This window comes from Eptatretus burgeri, chromosome 3 (genome assembly GCF_056783735.1).
Source record: "Eptatretus burgeri isolate ZD-2024b chromosome 3, Ebu_testis_v1, whole genome shotgun sequence".
Classification (NCBI taxonomy): Eukaryota; Metazoa; Chordata; class Myxini; order Myxiniformes; family Myxinidae; genus Eptatretus; species Eptatretus burgeri.
The window spans coordinates 145,431,973-145,452,544 of record NC_140963.1 but is presented as its reverse complement, the minus strand read 5'-3'; the positions used below and the strand labels follow the sequence as shown (position 1 = coordinate 145,452,544).

The window sequence follows — 20,572 nt, the reverse complement described above, 5'->3', positions numbered from 1 at the left end:
ATTAAAATTGGCTTGGTCATGAAACGCATCCGTAATTAATTAGTCAGGAGTCCGCCGGAGAAATTCCCCAGAGATATTTATTCTGTACGTGTACAATTTAAAGAAGTTATGTACACATACACATCATCTCTGAGTTTATGTACATTTGAAGAACTAAAACAATGCATTGACACTGAACAAGGCACGTTTTCATTGTAATGAAAATCATCATGATTAACATTTGAAGTCCTTAATTAAAAAACTGTCCTTTTGTTGGCGTTTTGTATGTACTGTATGCTGTCGAGATGTCCAGGGGTGTGTTCAGTTACCTGGCAGCTAGCTAGCGCTTGCCGAGCCATCCGTTACTTATCAACAGTTTTGACTGGAGTGCTTGCGAGAGTGCTTAATCCACTTGGCGAGCGCTCTTCAAGAAACTTGGTAACTGAACACACCCCAGATTTATTCGATGGTGACGAGGACAAACATCTAGACCATGATTTATTTTGGCCATGTCGATAAATTTGTGCCTTTGGGGACAGATTTCGACATGACATATTGTTACGAATCTGGAAGCCATTTGCACACAGACAGACAGCAGCCCCCGCAGTTCAGTTATTTCGATAAGAATGTTTATAGTCAGAGTCCCGTCCTTCTGTCTAATGGGTTAATTACATGTGTGCACTACGAGTTACTTTTATAGTCAGGTTTTTTTTTACATCTTCAATCTTCCTTCATTTTGCACCATCGCCATCCATCGTCCACGTACAGGGGTGAGGTTCCCTCCGCCCACCGTGAGCTCGTCCAATCGACGGCGGCCGGCCCGACAGCTGACCCGAGATCGCCCCTCCCTGCTACAATGGTGAATGGAGAATAGGGTGCTCCCCTGGTTGTTCCGTCTGGGTTCTCAGACACGCACGGGGGGGGAGGGTGGTCGTTGCCCCTCCCACCGGACCACCCCATGTCCAATCAGGGAAGCTTGTCACCTCAGGGCTGGCTCCGCCGTAGCCAGTTGGAGTGTTCTGCCCGACCAATGAGGGGTGGCCAGGAGTCGCCCGACAACCCCTCGTCCAATCAGGAGGCGAGTGGGAAAGAAGAAATCGCTCCGACCTCAAGAGGTGTGGTAGGAAAAAGACCAGAGGACGGTAGACATTGGTGGTCGTGGTTCGAGCGGTCTGTGGTCCTTTGCGGTGGCTCACCGTGGTGGTGGTAACTGTACAGTGGTGGTCGTGGTTCGAGCGGTCTGCGGTCGTGGTGGCTTGGTCTAGTTTGTGGGTCGTCGACTTTGGGTTGTGGGTTTGAGTCCCACTGTGGTGGTTTGGAGTCTGTGTGACCGCACAAGGCGGGAAGGTACCCCGGCCAGGCTCTGGTCCCCTAGCTCGCCTTTCCTAAATGGACCCACGAGGTTGTGTGTGTGTGTGTGTGTGTGTGTGTGTGTGTGTGTGTGTGTGTGTGTGTGTGTGTGTGTATGCGTGTGTGTGTGTGTGTGGCGCCGTCCTGCAAGTAGAAACTGTTAAGTGCTTTTTGCTCACTGTACATCGCCTGCATTTCTTTTATTCGGATAACTCTGCTCTTTATGTGCTCCCTTCCCCGATTATTGTTCATAAATAACCCCCCCCCCCCGTGTTAAATGTTCCAGTTCGTTGTTTGTGTTTTCTTTCATTGGCCTAACATGGCTCGGGCTTGAGAAATAGTAAGGCCGTTGGTGCTGTAAGTTGTCATTGGGACTGGCGCGGCTCTGGTAACTCCGCTCGGTTACACTGGACCGAGATCGCTAGAGCGACCCGGTTTGACAGAGCCCGTCGAGGGTGTGGTTTCCCTGGTAGCTAGACTGCGTGGTTATTTAGGTATATTGGAGATCGAGACAATTACCCTTAAGCCACGTGGTCGAAATATTGGTGTCCACGGTCTGCTGAGGGACCCGTGGCCTTTGGAGTTATCCAAGGGTCACGACCTAAATTCAGGGTGTTCGGTGGGAGACGGCTCTACTGCTCCACCTAGTGGTCGTTTATAGCCACCGAACCCGCCCCACAAAAATATGGCATGTTCGAGGTTCTTTGGAATAAATAGCGGCTTTTATTTTAATTACTTATTTTTTCCCAAATGTGATTAAAAACTCTGTGAAAATTACTTTGCGGGAGGAGGGAGGGGAAGGGGTGTTAGTCCGGAGACGAAAGGGGGGTGGGGTGGGTGGAGGTGGGAGTCTTGAGGGAAGGGGTGTGGGAGTCTGGAAAGGAAGGCAGGGAAGGGGAGGGTGGTGAGACGTGGCATTGCCTAGGAACACAAGGTACCCCTGCTAGTATTTAAATAAAAATTAACCTCGCGGTTGAAGTTGGCAGTACCTCTTCTTCCTCATTCTTTCTCCTTCTTTTTCCTCTTTTCTCCTTCTTCAATGAGCGTCGACATTTTTATAGATGTACACATTGTAGTTGGAGGTAAACTGAATAATCCAGCAACATCAACGACACGTTCACAGGCATCCATGAACGGCACGTTGAATAATTTAACTTCGAAGGTAACACTTTTACAATGTCTTTGAACCAATCTACAGCACAGTACATTTCTTTATCTGCAAAGCAAAGTACATACAGCAATTCTTTTGGCAATTTTGCCATCTCCCGATTTGGTATTTTAGCGATGTATTCTGGTGTCTTTATCAGTCGTGTAAGTTCTGAAAACGTTCGAGAATAAAAACGATGGCTGTTAAAGTGATGTAAGTGTGAATTGAGGAGACACAAATTGGGCCGTGGTATTAATGATGTGATGATGTGTGTATTTGTGAAACGACATAAAAAAGGGAGACGTAAATTGGGGTATGACTGGAAATCGATTGTCTGTCCTTATTCCCACTGATACTGACTGGGCAGGACATGTTGCCAAACCAATACTTTTCCTGACTCAGTAGGTGCAGGTTGAAGCCATTCCTGAATAAAATTAATCAACCTTTACTGGCAATTTGATTTGACAAGAATGAGAAGAAAGTTATAGTTGGTGCATTCCTACAAATTACTGACTGATACTGACTGTGAAGAACATGTTTGGTTTAGTTATAAATAAAAAAAATAATATCTTTGTCAAGTTTCACTATGGGTTGCTATTGTTAGGTAATTAATAAGATCCATTGTAATCTTTAATTCTGTGTAATATAATTATTCTCTTCAATGAACATTATTCAGTGTTCTCAAAGAGCGATGCATGTTACATGCTATACATTTTATAGAAAGTGTTTCATGCTGCATCCGGACATGTTGAATGGACTTTGCAGATGGAGTTGATCTTTCATACATTTGGACGACACAATTTTAAACAGACTACAGCCAACCTGGATCTTTTTCTGCGCCGTTTCAATGAGCTGCAGTTTTGGGTTATCACTGAAATGTGTTTGTGCAGCCAGCTTGGAAAACGTGTGCAGCTGCTGCGGAAATTCATCAAAGTTGCTGCTCAGTAAGTTGGTTTCCTTGATTCCATCTCCTTGATATGCCTTCTCATTTTACTTTCTTTCATATGCATTATTTTTAGCCTTCGTTGGGCTTGCTCTGAAATGTGGGCTGATGGATTTGGTCTCAATTTTCGTGTCTGTGCGTGCGTGTATCCGCAACCATATCTCAGGCATGTAAGGACCAATTTTATTTGGACTTAGCGCAAAGACAACAAATAATGGAACACATATGCACATCATTTTGTTTCGCGATGCGAGCAAAGGTGGCCGGCTGGCAGCCATTTTAGTTAAAAAAAAAAACTGATGTTAAACACGTCCTCAACCATTTCTCAGACATGCATTTACCGATGTTGTTCAAACTTGGCACACATATCACTAATGAGGGCTTGCATATGGACGTCATGTTTTTTTTTCAATATCAGATCCAATATGGCCAAATGGTGGCCATTTTGTTACTTAAATGTGTCCCCAACCATTTCTCAGACATGCATGGGCCGATTGTGTTCAATCTGGGCACAAGCATAGTACATGATGGCATACACATGCCCTTCACTTTATTTTGTGATTTAATCAAATATGGCCGACTGGTAGACTGGCGGCCATTTTAGTTGTTAAAAAAAACCCACATCGAACACGTCCTCAACCATTTCTCGGACATGCATTTACTGGTCTCGTTCAAACTTGGCACACTGATAGTGAATGATGGCTTACATATGCACATCATTTTGTTTTCAAAATCAGATCCAATGTAGCTGATTGGCAGCCATTTTGTTACTTAAACATATCCCCAACCATTTCTTGGACATGCATTGTCCGAATTTGGTCCAACATGGCACAAGCACAGTACACGATGGCATACACTTGCACCTAATTTTCGTTTGCGATCTGATAAAAGATGGCCGACTGGTCGACTGCTTGCCATTTTCTTTGAAAATAAACATGGGCTAGCCCTTTAACTCCATACAGCAAAATTACTCAAACAACGGGGACTATGACATTTTATTTCTCTTTTTTTCCTTGTTTTGGCTGGAAGACATTGTGTGATATCTGGATGAAGTAATGAAAATCTGACAAATGAAGCAGCCGACGTACAAAAATACGCGATGGACCTTTCACCAGAGGTTCCGATGTAAACTTGTGGGGAAAAGGCTCCTCAGTAAACATCTGCGTTTATTGAACGGAATTGATGATCTCGAGGCACCCCTGGAGCACATTGAAAGACGGACCGAATCGGTGGTGCCAAGAGTTTGATTTGTGTTCCAAAGTTAGCAAATTCAAGGTGATCTCGGGATTCCTTTGGTCATGTCTGGGTGTCCTGAGATCACCAATTTTTATATGCCTGATATATATATATATATATATATATATATATATATATATATATATATATATATATATATATATATATATATATATATATCGGGTCGTATTATGTGATTCTGTCTCTGTCTGTCTGTCTCTGTCTGTCTCTGTCTGTCTGTCTGTCCATCCATCCATTCCTGTCCGCACTCTAACTCCCAAAATTTTCAACTTTCACATTTCATATTTGGTACATAGGTACAGACTGTGGAGACGGTGTGTCACGACATACGTTCGTCATCTAAAGTGGTTGCTGTTTTCCATGTAGTAGCACAATTCTGTATATACCTTCTTGTTAATAATGTTGCAGTGAGGTGCTTTTAATACCATGGCAGTGAGGTGTTTTTAAATAATGTGGCAGTGTGGTGGTGTTTTCAACTTTCACGTTTCATATTTGGTACATAGGTACAGACTGTGGAGACGGTGTGTCGCGACATATGTTTGTCATCTAAAGTGGTTGCCATGGCAACCAGTATGCTGTTTTCCATGTAGTAGCAAAATTCTGCATATACCTTCTTGTTCGGACATATATTGTGCTCACTTGCGCTCTTGTTGTTTTATAAACAGGGCCTTAATGATTCACAAGTGAGTGCTGCCAGATAGCTTGCTTAATGTGTTTTGGAAGAACAACATACTCCATGATTCAACTTGAGGTCCATGATGCCTTGTGGTTGTGGCATCTTGTATTTTTTCAGGAATCATACACTGAATCAACAATTCAGTTTACAGCATGTGGACAATTGAACTACTGGATATTGTTGTTGTGAATTTGAGCCTTTGTGTTCTCCTCATGATTTTTATTTCATTTTTTTAAATGTGATAATTATAAAAATCAACTAAGTGCTATGCTCTTTCTTTTCAGTTGTAAGGAGTACCACAACTTGAACTCTTTTTTTGCCATCATCATGGGGTTAAGCAATGTCGCTGTGAGTCACCTGACACTGACGTGGGAGGTAAGCTTGTACAACACATTCAACACTCGTCTTTTGCATTGGAGCACACACAGTTCAGCAATATAGTACTCAGTTGTCAATGTGTTCATCCTTTGTTCCACTACAATGCCAAGCTTAAAATAACATTAATTTTATTCATTCACATCACATCACATGAGCATGATGAGTAATTGGTATACAGGGAGTCATTTTTAGCTTGCCTGTTCGAAGAACAGAGAGCTATAGCGATACCCCGGCATGAGTGTCAGCGTTAGCGTCAGCATCAGCATCAGCGTGAGCGTGAAAATGTTAAAGTTTTTGGTGCAAGTTATTTTTTTCCTTTCTAATGTTTTTATCTCCCACTTTTTTATACGCCCGATATATATATATATATATATATATATATATATATATATATATATATATATATATATATATATATATATATATATATATATATATATCGGGGTGTATTATGGTCGTCCGTCCGTCTGTTTGTCTGTTTGTCTGTCTGTCTGTCCGTTCCTGTCTGCACTCTAACTCCCAAAGTTTTCAACTTTCACGTTTCATATTTGGTACATAGGTACAGACTGTGGACATGGTGTGTCGCGATATACGTTCGTCATCTAAAGTGGTTGCCATGGCAACCAGGATGCTGTTTTCCATCCGTTCCTGCCCGCACTCTAACTCCCAAAGTTTTCAACTTTCACGTTTCATATTTGGTGCATAGGTACAGACTGTGGAGACGGTGTGTCGTGACATATGTTCGTCGTCTAAAGTGGTTGCCATGGCAACCAGGATGCAGTTTTCCATGTAGTTGTACAATTCTGTATATACCTTCTTGTTCGGGCGTATATTGTGCTCACTTGCGCTCTTGTTACTGATTACAATATACAAATACATATATTGCTTTAAAATTATTTGGATCAGACTTCACTGCAATGCTTTATAAACAAGGACAAATGTGTCCAAGAGTCACGTCCTCAAGGCAATAACAACAACAACTTCCGGTATTTCGTCATGTGCCATGATGGAACCAATAGCGAGACCCGTCATGGAGGCTCCTGTTCATGACGAGAAAATCGTCTATTTACGAAATTACAACACATTAAATGGAATAATCTTTAAATAGTAACGTGAACTTTTCAAAACTTTAAAGCAAATGTCTGAATATATTTAAAAGTTCATGATAGAAGCTCTCAAAAAGCACCCTCAATGCGAGGATGTGTACAGGTGTTTAGTATTTAAGGAGTCCGGATCCTGTATATAAAAGAGCCGAGTCCTAAAGGTTTTGTCTTCACCAGAAGAAGAAGAAGAAGAAGAAGAGGAAGAAGAAGAAGAAGAAGAAGAGGAAGAAGAAGAAAAACTCTCTTAGCTCTCAAATGAGCTCTCTTAGAGCCAGCGAGACGCGGCGAAAAATATTCATTATTAGACGAGTCTTTTAAAAACGATAAATGTATAAACACGTGAGCATTGGGTGGCTTTGGCACAAACTCTGGTTATACGCCCATTCGACCAATGCTTTTTCACTTTAACGCTTTTTAAGAACGTCCACCAGTTTTTGGTGGACGTGTCGTCATTTTCGTTTTAACACTTTTTCATGGGGGCGAATTTTTTTTTAACTTCTCCCAAGAAATGAACCCTGCCATACATAACCTCTGCTCACGTTTTTATGACCCTTGGAGTGTCAGAAAAGCATAAGACACAAATACTACGAGCATGTGATTCTCGTACAGCGAAGAAACGTAAGACCCTTAAGTTGGAAATGAAATTAGACATTATTAAACGGTCTGAGAGAGGGAAAACTCCTTCGCAAATTGGACGTTCACTGTCCTTTTACTAAACCCGTCTTTATGCAAGATGACGTGGCAATTCGCACACAACATGAAGAAAGGTGCAGGCAACAACCAACAGCACAACCAAATCTGGAATGTTATACTTAGCTTTAGAAGCTGTTCATTTAGAGCAGAGAAAAAAAATCATCCTCCACATATGGAAATCACAAACCAGAAGACTTCAGTACAATGTTGGCATAAAGTCCTCTCACCTTCCCATCATGGCCCTTCCCAATGCATCAAGACACTACATGGTATTCATGGAATACTTACCCCGTGCAGTCTTGAAGGAGTTGTTGCGATGCAGAGGTGCCGAGAGGGGGTGCCGTGCAGGCAGGTAACCACTCCGGAGCCTGGACCTAATTGGGGCCCGTAATTATTCTTTCAATTTTGCTTTCATATAATGATTGCTTGTGATGATAAAACACCGGGGGCAACTTTATTTTGTGTTTCCCTCCAAGCCACTCAGGATGGTTTTCTGACATGCCATTTCCATGGACAGTAACACCCTCCCTTGTAAAATATACTCCTGTGGGAACGATTTACATAATCACTTTCACGATAAGGCAGTGACATACATGAACACAGGAGTGTTGGCCACACCCCATCCGAATGAAGTGTGTTAAACAAATCTGCATGTCAGAATAAGTGAATGACACCCCAATTTCCCTTACACACAGCATGCGTTTCTGACGACAAAAATACGGAAACCTCCATATAGGTTGTTTAGAAAAACATTTTGAAGGGGCCCGGCTGAAGGGGACACGACACTTAGTATTGCCCCAGGACCCATTCTGAATCTCGGCGGCACCCGGTGCGATCCAACTCTTCTGGTTGCAAATTTGTAATTGCATCTATCTACAACTTCATCTACTTTGAAAATTTTTGATGTACGCTCAGTATGCACGATATCACACAGTCATGTTACATGTGGTAAAGTTTTAATTTCCTCCGGTGAATGGTTTTTGATGTACGCTCTGAACAAAATGCAGACAGGTACGTGAAATATGTACGTATGTGACCAATTACTTAACCCTGCTTTTCGCTTCGTGCGCGTGGGCTAATTATACAGTACGTGTCTGACTCTGCTGTGTGATACAGCACTGATTGTTGGAGTGGTTTGTCTACAATGGTTACTCAACCTGAACCCTTGCAGAATCTCCCTGTTCATTTCTATAATTATTGTTCTTTCAACTTGTTCACTTTATTTGATATTAGCTATGTGCCATCACCCAAATATTATAGCTTTACTTTCCTTTGTACATTTAATAACCCTTACTTTTGTCCTGCTCATGATGTCTGTCTTCTTCTGACAGAATTGGGAATTCACAAGTTAAATTTGATCTGTGGAGAATGTCAGCTCACAATTGTTAACTCTTCCTTGTCTGTAACTCCACACGTGTCCCTCTGCTCCAAACATATGCCCCACCATATGCCCCACCACCATTGCCATGTGCCCTGCTCCCCTCATCACGTGCCATACCGCCCCATCACATGTCCCGCTGCCACCACAGTGTGTCGCTCCACCACCTCAGTGTGTCGCTCCACCACCTCAGTGTGTCGCTCCACCACCACAGTGTGTCGCTCCACCACCACAGTGTGTCCCTCCGCCACCACCACAGTGTGTCCCTCCGCCACTACAGTGTCCCGCTGTCACCTCAGTGTGTCGCTCCACCACCTCAGTGTGTCGCTCCACCACCACAGTGTGTCGCTCCACCACCACAGTGTGTCGCTCCACCACCACAGTGTGTCCCTCCACCACCACAGTGTGTCCCTCCGCCACTACAGTGTCCCGCTGTCACCACAGTGTGTCCCTCCGCCACCACAGTGTGTCTCTCTGCTACTACAGTGTGTCCCGCTGCCACCACAGTGTGTCCCTCCACCACCACAGTGTGTCCCTCCGCCACCACAGTGTGTCCCTCCGCCACCACAGTGTGTCCCTCCGCCACCACAGTGTGTCCCTCCGCCACCACAGTGTGTCCCACCGCCACCACAGTGTGTCCCGCCGCCACCACAGTGTGTCCCGCCGCTATCACCATGTGTCCCGCCGCCATCACCGTGTGTCCCGCCGCCATCACCGTGTGTCCCTCCGCCATCACCGTGTGTCCCTCCGCCATCACCGTGTGTCCCTCCGCCATCACCGTGTGTCCCTCTGCCATCACCGTGTGTCCCGCCGCCGCCACGACCGCGTGTCCCACTGAGCATCCCACTGCCACCACCATGCGGCGTGCCTCCGCATTGTGCACTATGAAGCCCCTACCCCATGCCCCACTGCTTCAACCATCTATGCACTGCACAACCCCAACCACAAGCCCAACTCCACGCACCACCGACTCATCACCTCCTCCCTCCCTTACTGTGTGATTTACCAATATTCAGGTTAGGTCAGTTATCGGAGCATGCACCGGAGCAGTGTCACACTACGTCTACTTTCCATCGATACTCGAGAGGCCTCTGTCCGGCCATCCTCCAGGCAGATGTCTGGCTCATCCCAATCTCCACGACATGCCGATAAACTTACTGCAACCACGAGGCACATGGTCAGCCCGTTGGCCTCCTCCACTCACGAGGGTCCCTCGCTGAGAGAATATGGTGAGCAAGATCAGCGTCAGGAAAATGAGCCACATGTACATACAGCCACAGCTGATGCTCGTGGACAATAATAAAAAAAAAAATGTCATCTCAGTCTCTCTCAGCAAATGCTTGTTGGACACAAAGTCTGACCAGCGATAGCAAAAGATTCTCCAAAGCGACCTGGTACCGAAGCAGTGAAGTCTCCATCTCAGATCCTTTATCAGATTCCAAGTGTCACATCCATTGAGCAAGATTAGAATCACCAAGGACTTTAAGACACATCTTTGTCCTCCTGCATAGGTACTGATCTGCCAAACCCCATGATCCAGTGAATCCATGCCTTCCCAGGCCTGACCCAGATATCTATTGACCTCTGGCTCACAACATGCACAGGCATGAATAGCACTGCCAAGGTAAGTGAATCTCTCTGTGATCTCAACATCCTCACCACAAACAGGAACAGAGAAGATAGCAACAACCAAGATGCCATCTGTGAAATCAAGGACAAAGATCTTGACATTCCCAAATGGTGCACCGCAGCTTGATCTCTGCGACATCTTCCACATAATCCAGTCCATACAAGTGCTGAAAAGTGTAGGCGCCAGTACACACCCCTGACAAACTCCAGTAACAACTCGAAATACAGCACATGACCAAAAGTATGTGGACACCTGCTCGTCCAACATTTCATTCCAAAATTATGGGCATTATTATGGAGTTGGTCCCCCCTTTGCTGCTATAGCAGCCTCCACTCTTCTGGCAAGGCTTTCCACTACATGTTGGAACATTGCTGCGGGGATTTGCTTCCATTCAGCCGCAAGAGCATGAGTGAGATTGGGCACTGATGTTGGGCAATTAGGTCTGGCTCGTAGTCGGCATTCTAATTCATCCCAAATGTGTTTGATGGGGTTGTTGTCAGGGCTCTGTGCAGGCCAGTCAAGTTCTTCCACACCGATCTTGACAAACCATTTCTGTATGGACCTGTCTTTATGCATGGGGGCAGTGTCATGCTGAAACAGGAAAGGGCCTTCCCCAAACTGTTGCCACAATGTTGGAAGCACAGAATCGTCTAGAGCAGTGCTTCTCAACCTTTTTCAGCTCGAGAGCCGCTCTGGCTCTGAGGAAATTTTCGAGGCCCATCATACAGAATCGTAATGAGAAAAATGTCAATAAAACTTAATGCCAAAACAAATCATTATGCTTACCTTTAATGAGACACTTGAGCTTGCTTCTTGGAAATAAGATGGTCAAGTCATGGTTTGATGGGGGACAGGCTCACATGCAAAGTGGCATTCAGAGTGTCTGTTTTTTAGACTATTTCGTGCTTTTGATTTTGTCACAGTTACAGTCGAGAAGCCCGATTCACAGAGATAGGTTGTGGTGAATGATAAAAGAAATCTGATGGCACGCTTTGACAAAGAAGTGTATTCACTGCTTGCCAATATCCAGAATGAAGGAAGGTCGAGTTGTGCATGCTGAAGCTTCAGACTACTGTCTGCAGAAAGTTCCATCAGTTCATTTTCAAGTACAACGGACAAGGCCACATCTTCTGAAGCAGGATCCACTGAGAAAGGGTTCAAAATCCAAAGCTTTCCTTGCCTTGGCTCCTCTGGAAAGTAGTCTACAAACTTTTGTGATAACTCGGTCAAATGCTGGATCATGAGCCCAGATATGTCTGTATGAGGAGTGGATTCCAAAGTTTCACTCAGAAGTGGAAACATCTCAAGTCATCCATCCTTCACTTTTCTGTTCCAAAGAACAAGCTTTTTCTTGAAGCCTTCAATTTTGTCAGCAACCAAGAACACTGAACTGTTCCGACCTTGCATTGATATGTTGAACTGATTTAACTGGTCAAACACATCTGACAGGTAAGCCAATTTGGCACAAAAGTTGTCATTACTGTAATGATCAGCAAGTGGTGAGTGTTTCTCTTCAAGGAACATGTGGACTTCATGTCTCAGTTCAAAGAGGCAATTAAGCATACGTCCTCTTGAAAGCCACCTCATCTCACTGTGGTACAGAAGCTGCAAGTGATCAGAATCAATTCTTTCACACAGTGCAGCAAAACAACTTGAGTTGAGTGCACTCTTCTTGATGAAGTTCACAGTTTTAACAGCTACATTAATGACTTCAGTCAGTTCTGGTGACATCTGCTTTGTTGCCAGATTTTCTCTATGTAAGAAGCAGTGGGTCTTCTTGGCATCTGGCGCACTCTGTTGGATCCGTTTTACAACACCACGATGGACTCCTGTCATTGATGCAGCACCATCTGTGCACACACCTACACAGTTCTTCCAATCAATACTCTTGTCAGTGAAGTATTTGTCAAGGCAGAGCATTACATCATCTGCAGCTGTTTTAGTGGGAAGTTCTTTGCAAAACAGTAGATCCTCATGAACATCACTGTCCCTGCAGTACCTCACGAAAACTAGCAATAAAGCATTATTGCTAATGTCAGTAGATTCATCTAACTGAATGGAAAAATATGGACTGGCCTTTATTTTTTCCACCAGCTTGCATTCAATGTCATCGCTCATTTCAACAATTCTTCTCATCACAGTATCATTAGAGAGTGATACGGACTGAAGTTTGGTTGCAGCTGCCTCTCCAATAATTTCTTGACACATATCGACAGCACTGGGTAAAATAAGCTCCTCCGCAATTGTGAAAGCTTTCTTGCGACGAGCAACACGAGCAGCAACCATGTAGCTGGCTTTCAATGCTGATTTTGACTGAGTTGTAAATGTTGTAATCACTTTCGGCTGTGCCTGAAGTCCAGCCCTTTTCCTCTCGAGATATTCCTTTGGCTTACCTGCACTATTCGGGTGTCTTGTGTTTAAGTGTCTCTGAAGCTTTGACAGTTTAAGCTCCTCGTTTGACTGGATTTCAGCACATTCAACACACTGTGATTTTGGCTCAACATCACTGCCTGCCATCGTGAATCCATATTTAATGTGATCGGGGTCATATTTCCTCACCACAACCTTTCGAGATTTTTCCCGTAGCAGATTTGTCTTCTCTATCATACTTTCGTTTCAAAAATCGATCCATTTTCGGTTCAAGAAATTATCCGCGAAAGTTGAAAAGTTTACAAAAATTTCAAGTTTGTGAACGCATGAACTAAAGTACAAGGCACGTACATGCATACACACACATCGCATATATGCGCACGTGCACAATACACACATACACACGGATATAGTACGTTCACATCACAGTTACATGTAGATCAAACGCACGTAAACCACCACTGCATAAACATGACGTACGTAAGCACAAAATGACTTGATCTATCTCTCTCTCTCTCTCGCGCGCGCGCTCGCTAGACGGTTTCGGAAAGGCGGAAGTACAAACAGACCGAGCTGAATTCCAGCTGTGTCGTGTAAGTCTTGCACTGTAAGATCAGACCCTTTTTATACTCTTCTTCTTTTCTTTTTTGCCGACCTCGCGGCCCACCTGCGAGGGCTTCGCGGCCCACCGGTTGAGAAGCACGGGTCTAGAATGTCATTGTATTGTTACGTCTGAGGGGGGGGTATGCATTCAAAGGGTAATTAGGATGTTTAATTAGGTATGCCATGCTGTTCGAGTTTACCAGGATCTCGATGTAATAAGTAGCAATTCAGTGGTGATAAGTTGTCTAGTAAATGTCCATTTCTTCAAGGGGGAAATGATAATTGTCACGTAATTAGATAGGGAGATGGGTTAGGGTAAGTGTGTCTGCGTAAACCCTTTTAGTATTCCCTGGAGGCTTGCCGTGACGTAACAGGACAGTGTTGCGGAAGGCGACGGCGGAGGGCCAATAAAACGGCTCGATTGGAAGTGACGAGGACTCGAGGATAAAAAGGTTCTGTTCGGGGAAAAGAGGCGGAAGAAGAAGATTGATAAAGAGAAACCGTTTGGTCGAGGCTGTTGGGCTCGGAGCGTGCTCTATTATTGGGCTGGTACGTTCCTCGATTCATCGTGTCTCGTGGCCTTGCTGTGCCTCGTGCCTCACCTCGGTTGGCTCTGGGGTTCTGCTGGCTCTGAGTACGGGGCCGAACGGCGGGCAGACCTGCCTCCCTCTCCTGCTCGCATCTTGGCGCCAGAACTGGCTCTCTGGCAGCTGTGAGCGGACTCGGGCCGACACCAGGAGGTCGATAGCACCACGGTGTCTCCTGCCCCTGATGAGCGCAACGCCAGCTCGTCCGGCGCCAATCCAGGGACTGTTGTGTCTACACCACGGGCCAGCCTGACCACCAGGACCAGCTACGTTGTGTGTGTGTGTGTGTGTGTGTGTATGTGTGTGTGTGTGTGTGTGTGTGTGTGTGTGTGTGTGTGTGTGTGTGTGTGTGTGTGTGTGTGTGTGTGTGTGTGTGTGTGTGTGTACCTGGCGCCTTAGAGGGTTTGAGATTTGTATATCCATTGGAATTGTTTGTTGTTTTCCCCACGCCCGAACCCACACCACCATCCCGTCGAATCGCCCCGGATCCCTCCTCTTGCCGAGTCTTATTATTATTTCTGGTTAGAGAAATAAACACTATTAACTCAGTAAAAAGCGACTCGTGCCACCTTCCTCGTCCCGTTTGCTGTGGAGCGATTAAAACCGCCATCTTTTGGTTATAAAAAATAAACCGCCTCCATCGTTTCGGCTCATTCTACGTTGGCGGGACTGTTCAAGTCCCGTGGACATCACAGTATGCTGTAGCGTTAAGATTTACCTTCACTGGAACGAAGGGGCCAAGCCTGAACCATGAAAAACAGCTCCAGACCATTTTTCTTCCTCCACCAAACTTTACAGTTGGCAATATGCGTTCGGGCAGGCTGTGTTCTCCTGACTTCCACCAAACCCAGATTCATGCGTCGGACTTCTAGATGGTGAAGCGTGATTCGTCACTCCAGAGAACGTGTTTCCACTGCTCCAGAGTCCAATAGTGGTGAGTTTTTGACCACTCCAGCCGATGCTTGGTATTGCGCATGGTGATCTTCGGCTTGTGTGTGGCTGCTCGGCCATGGAAACCCATTTCACGAATCTCTATGAACAGTGCTTTTCATGACATTGCTTCCAGAGTCAGTTTCAAACTCAGAAGTGAGTGTTACAACTCACGATATGATTTTTCTGTGCTACGTGCTTCATCACTCGGCGGTCCTGTTCTGTGAGCTTGTGTGGCCTACCACTTCACGGCTGAGCTGTTGTTGCTCCGAGACGTTTCCTCTTCACAATACCAGCACTTACATTTGACCGGGTCAGCTCGAGCAGGGCAGAAATTTGACGAACTGACTTGCTGGAAGAGTGGCATCCCAAGACAGTGCCACGTTGAAAGTCACTGAGTTCTTCAGTACGGCCCATTCTACTGTCATTGTTTGTCTATGGAGATTGTATGGCTGTGTGCTTGGTTTTATACACCTGTCAACAATGGCTGAAATTGGCAAATCCACTAATGAGAATGGGTGTCCGCATATATTTGGCCTTGTATTGTAAGTCGGAGATGGAACTACCACACCTCACAGCACTTTCTGCACCAGAGTATCATTCAGAAATTATGTTGAGCAGTTTTGGTGGCACTCAACGAAGATGGAGAATCCTCCAGAAGGCATCCTGACTCACTGAATCGAATGCTTTGTGGAGATCAACAAAGGCTGCAAGCAGCTCCTGCCGAAACTCTCATCTGCATTCAGCGAGGACCAGAAGAGCAATGATACCGCCAATCGTTGACCACTTTGGTGTAAAGCCTGACTGCTCTGCATGCTGTTGCTCAAGCAGATGGTGTCGAATTCTATCAAGAATTATCCGAGTAAAGACCTTGCCTGACACTGAGAGCAGCGTCACCCCTTGGTAGTTGTTGCAGGCCTGGCGATCGCCCTTCCGTTTCCAGAGAGGGACAACAAGGCCACTTTTCCAGTCAGTTGAAAGGATGCCTGTGCTCCAAACAGAGCACATAACTGCATTCAACAACACGGGTACAGCATTTCCACCAACGTTGAGAAGTTCAGCATGGATGCCACAGATCCCAGGCATTTCACGCTCACACAAGCCGCACACTTTCAACTGGTTCACCCCGAAACACACAGATCTCCCAAATCTCCACTCAGCCTGTTCGCAAACTCTTCAGCTCCCCTCTCATCCTTGAGCCTGCCAACATCTAGTCTAGGCTGGAATGATACCATTCTCCTGGATTTGAGGTACAACTTCAAAGTTGCGACAAGCCTGTGGTTGGTATTGAGGTACTGAGCACTCTGGTAGACCCTGCATTTCTGGAGCTTCCTCCGGCGACCATCAATGAACACCCGGCCAATCTCCTTTGCCACACCACCAGCGTTGGACAACCAAGTCCAGCGATGAGGCTGTGGGGACTGAAAGCATGAACCAGCCACCCTAACTCCACGACTTCTTGCAAAGGTTAACCCAAGGAGATTGCCATCTGGTGGATGACAGCTCAGCACCACTCCAACACTCCAACACACACCACCACAATTTGACCCAGGAAGGTTACCCCATGGTTTTCCTCCTATCATCCAAGATCGGGGGTCCCAAATGCCTTTCCCCAATCCCATCATTCGGTGAAGGGCATCTGCACAGGAGTTACTCTCTGGGTTTTTAGTTTTATTTGCGTTTTTTGTGTGTTTATGGTGGCTGGAGTGAAAATAGTGCCACCAACCTACGAGAAAGATGTCACCCTCTGCAGCAGGACATCTGTATACACTGTTGGGCACCAGATATGGATGGTCATTGGCTCACAAGGAGCTCTTCCACCCTTTGACAGGTTTTGTTTTAAATCCTGCTGGGTGTCCATATCATACACCCTCCTCACCAGGAAACCTTTTGGGGAAGACGGTTTAGTCGCCGCCAACCCGACCATGAAACAGGTTAGTACAGGTTTACATGTTCCTTAACAGCAAGTTACATATCTAATCTGCCTTGACATGACCATAACCACAGGTGATGCTTTACCCTGACAATATCCACTGGCGTTAACTCTACCCTTTCCCTCCTTCTTCCCACCCCCCCCCATCCAGACTCTCACCCCACCTCTTTCTGCCTTCCCACCCCCTCTGGACTCCTACCCCACCCATTCCCCTCCCTCCTCCCACCTGCTTCCACCATATCCCACCCCTCTCGCCCCTCCCACCTCCTCACACCCTCCATCTGGAATCCCACCCCACCCCTTAATGTAGGTGCAATGCTCAACGTGCCTTCCTTACACCTGTCTCACATTCGGTTTAATATCAGAGATGCATGATTGGACATTCTTAACCCCTTGATATATTCAATTTTACAATACCTTCTGCCTTCAACGCACAAACAAATAGGACGACTTTTCGCTGTCCAAGTGTTCTTATTGCATGCAGGAAAATGCCTAAAATTATGTCAACACAAACTGGGGTCGACATCTTAAATCTAAGAACTCACCCTGTCCTTCCACCACAAACACACAAATGTAAGAGTATGTTTCGTGCCATGACAAACAAGGTGTAGATGAGGTTTCAAGCATGATCCCTTCCTTTGATGGTGAATGCTTGAAATGTCAACATCATGGTAAACACTCATCATCTTTTAACCAACGAAGATCAATATAACGTTGTACAGTGACTAGTTTGCCATTGTACCTTCCTGCAAATGTTCATTTCCTCCATTTGTGTGTCTTGTCATCGACAATCGCCAGAAATGTGATCATTGTTCTCATCCTTCATGAGATTATGATTTAAAATTGCCTTGACATCACATTTATGGGAGGGCAGATGGTGTGAGAATATTTCCTGAACAGAATGAGCTGATTGTATGAATGAGCATATTGGTGTCTGACTTGGTATGTGTCTTGTTGAATTTCAATCTATAGACCTCGGTTTGTATATGCACAGTGACAAACAATGTGTCTCTGTTTCTTTAATTGTGTCCCTGTGAGTAACACACACACCCTCGATGTTTCCCTTCCTCCACGAGCCTTGACACGTGTGTTTAAAAAACACTGGAGATGATGAGAGTGCTATTTTTGTTTCATTTTAAGTTTGTCTGTTTAAAAATGTAAATTTCTCTCATCCCTCCCCCACCCTTCCTTTCTATTTTTGTTCCAGAAATTTATGCCCTGGTATTTTACACATTTTTTTTTATTGTGCGAACTCATTTACATTTCTCCTTCTTGCAGAAACTCCCAAGCAAGTTTAAGAAAATCTACTCAGAATTTGAAAGTCTTATGGTAAGTTATTTTCTATCAGTAGTACAAGGAAATATCTTGCAGGTGGAGTACATCTAACCCACATCAACAACACACCCATAGATGGCAAGTGACCCGCATTTTACGGGTTTGACCCATTTCGGTTGTGAGAACCCGCAGACCCGTCTTGGTATCCTCAAAACCCATATTGGATGGAAAGTACGATCGATTTTAAAAACGCAACGTTTCGCTTCCCTTCCCCTCGCAAGCATTGACAGACCGATCGACTTGGGATGCATTCAGTCACCAAGTTTCTTGTAGAGAGCTCGACAAGTGGCTTAAGCACTCAAGCAAGTATTACAGTCGACACTGTTTATAAGGAACGGCTGGCTTGGCAAGTGTATTATCCCCTGTTGGACTAAGGTCACAAGGGCAAATGGGGGCTCATGGATTTGGTCTCAATTTTCGTGTGTGTGTGTGTGTGTGTGTGTGTGTGTGTGTGTGTGTGTGTGTGTGTGTGTGTGTGTGTGTGTGTGTGTGTGCGTGCATCTGCAACTATATCTCAGACATGCATAGACTGATTTTATTTGTACTTGGCACAATGACAACACATGATGTAACACAAATACACATCATTTTGTTTCGTGATGTGATCAAAGATGGCCGACTGGCAGCCATTTTAGTTGTCAAAAACACAAACCCGGTGTTGAACACGACGTCAACCATTTCTCGGACATGCCTTCACCGATCTTGTTCAAAGATATATATGATATATCAAACCAAGATATATATATATATATATATATGTATATATATATATATATATATATATATATATGTATATATATATATATATATATATATATATATATATATATATATATATATGTATATATATATATGTATATGTATATATATATATATATATATATATATGTATATATATATATGTATATGTATATATATATATGTATATATATATATGTATATATATATATATGTATATATATATATATATGTATATATATATATATATGTATATATATATATATATATGTATATATATATATATATGTATATATATATATATATATATATATATGTATATATATATATGTATATATGTATATATATATATATATGTATATATATATATATATATGTATATATGTATATATATATATATATATGTGTATATGTATATATATATATATTTATATATATATATATATATTTTCACCATCTGACCAGTGGAGAAGACTGGGAGACGTCCATCCTCAAGGATAGAAATGTATATGGTAGTGTTGAAGTTGCCAACACACTCCACAACCTCTGACCGGCCAGCACTCCAGATTGCTCCCAACACCATCACTGAAAAACCACCGCGTTTGACAGTCGGCTGCAATCGGTTCAAAGAGAACTCTTGACTGGGAAGTCTCCAGGTCCCCTACACATCCACTGTCAAAAAATTGAGGAAATTGGGATTCGTCTGAAAAAATGACAGTTTGCCAAAACTCCAAGGGTCTGGTGGCCATCTCGTCAGCCCACTTCTTTCTCTGAGGTTTTCTCCTCGCTGCTCTCCCTTCGTAGCCCAGTTGGTATATATATATATACACCACACGGCACTGAATGAGTATAGCACATTTACTGGCTCAGTTATCCCACTTCGCACGATATCGTGGTGCATAGATATGTAATCTGGCCTGGGATGACCAAATCAGTCAGCCACCTCAACCATTTTGACGTGGTTCACCCGGATTCGTACCAGACAGCTGCAACAATATAATGAAAGCAGGAGGCTTCCATTTTGTTGGGATCTCTTCCACCTGGGTGGTGGAACTATGTTCCACAATACTCGGGCTTGGCTTGCTTTCATATCAACTAGTGCTGAGCTTGCTTGCATATCTTCACTCGTCTCTTTTGTGTACATTCTGCAACAGAAAGTACAGGATGTTATATTCATCAAATATTATTAAAGTACAAATTTTTGAAGTGTCAGACAAACACTACAAAATATGTGAATATATGGTTGTTTTGAAATGTAAGATGTTACTTAATATAAAGATGAGAATGACAGATTCAGCAGTGACAATCAATGGTCCTAAAATTTGATGTGTATTCTCAGTTGCTCACAAGCCTCGACATTAAGGTGGACGAAAATATGGCTCAATAGTGGCAATTTTTGAAGTTAAAGATGGAAGTAATTTTGAATTCCAAAAATGATTGCCCTGAGGAAGTTCAGAAGGAAACCAAAATATTCGCTGACCCTAAAAATGGAGTTAGATTCTTTAGAATCAAGTTTCTAAGGATATATAAGTCGGTATAAAA

General features: G+C 44.1%; 1 protein-coding gene and 1 pseudogene across 19 annotated transcripts in view; one reads left to right on the top strand and one right to left on the bottom strand.

Annotated features, from left to right (window-relative positions):
• Positions 1-20,572, top strand: part of RAPGEF4 (Rap guanine nucleotide exchange factor 4) — a 342,806-nt gene that overhangs the window by 284,458 nt on the left and 37,776 nt on the right. For all 19 annotated transcript variants that reach the window (XM_085876078.1, XM_085876076.1, XM_085876077.1 and 16 more), the window contains 3 exons: positions 3,242-3,420; positions 5,637-5,727; positions 18,236-18,286. In XM_085876078.1, the coding sequence (XP_085732204.1) occupies positions 3,242-3,420; positions 5,637-5,727; positions 18,236-18,286 (321 nt within the window). The remainder of the gene's footprint in view (positions 1-3,241; positions 3,421-5,636; positions 5,728-18,235; positions 18,287-20,572) is intronic.
• LOC147031222 (zinc finger MYM-type protein 6 pseudogene) lies at positions 9,931-13,141 on the bottom strand (annotated as a pseudogene).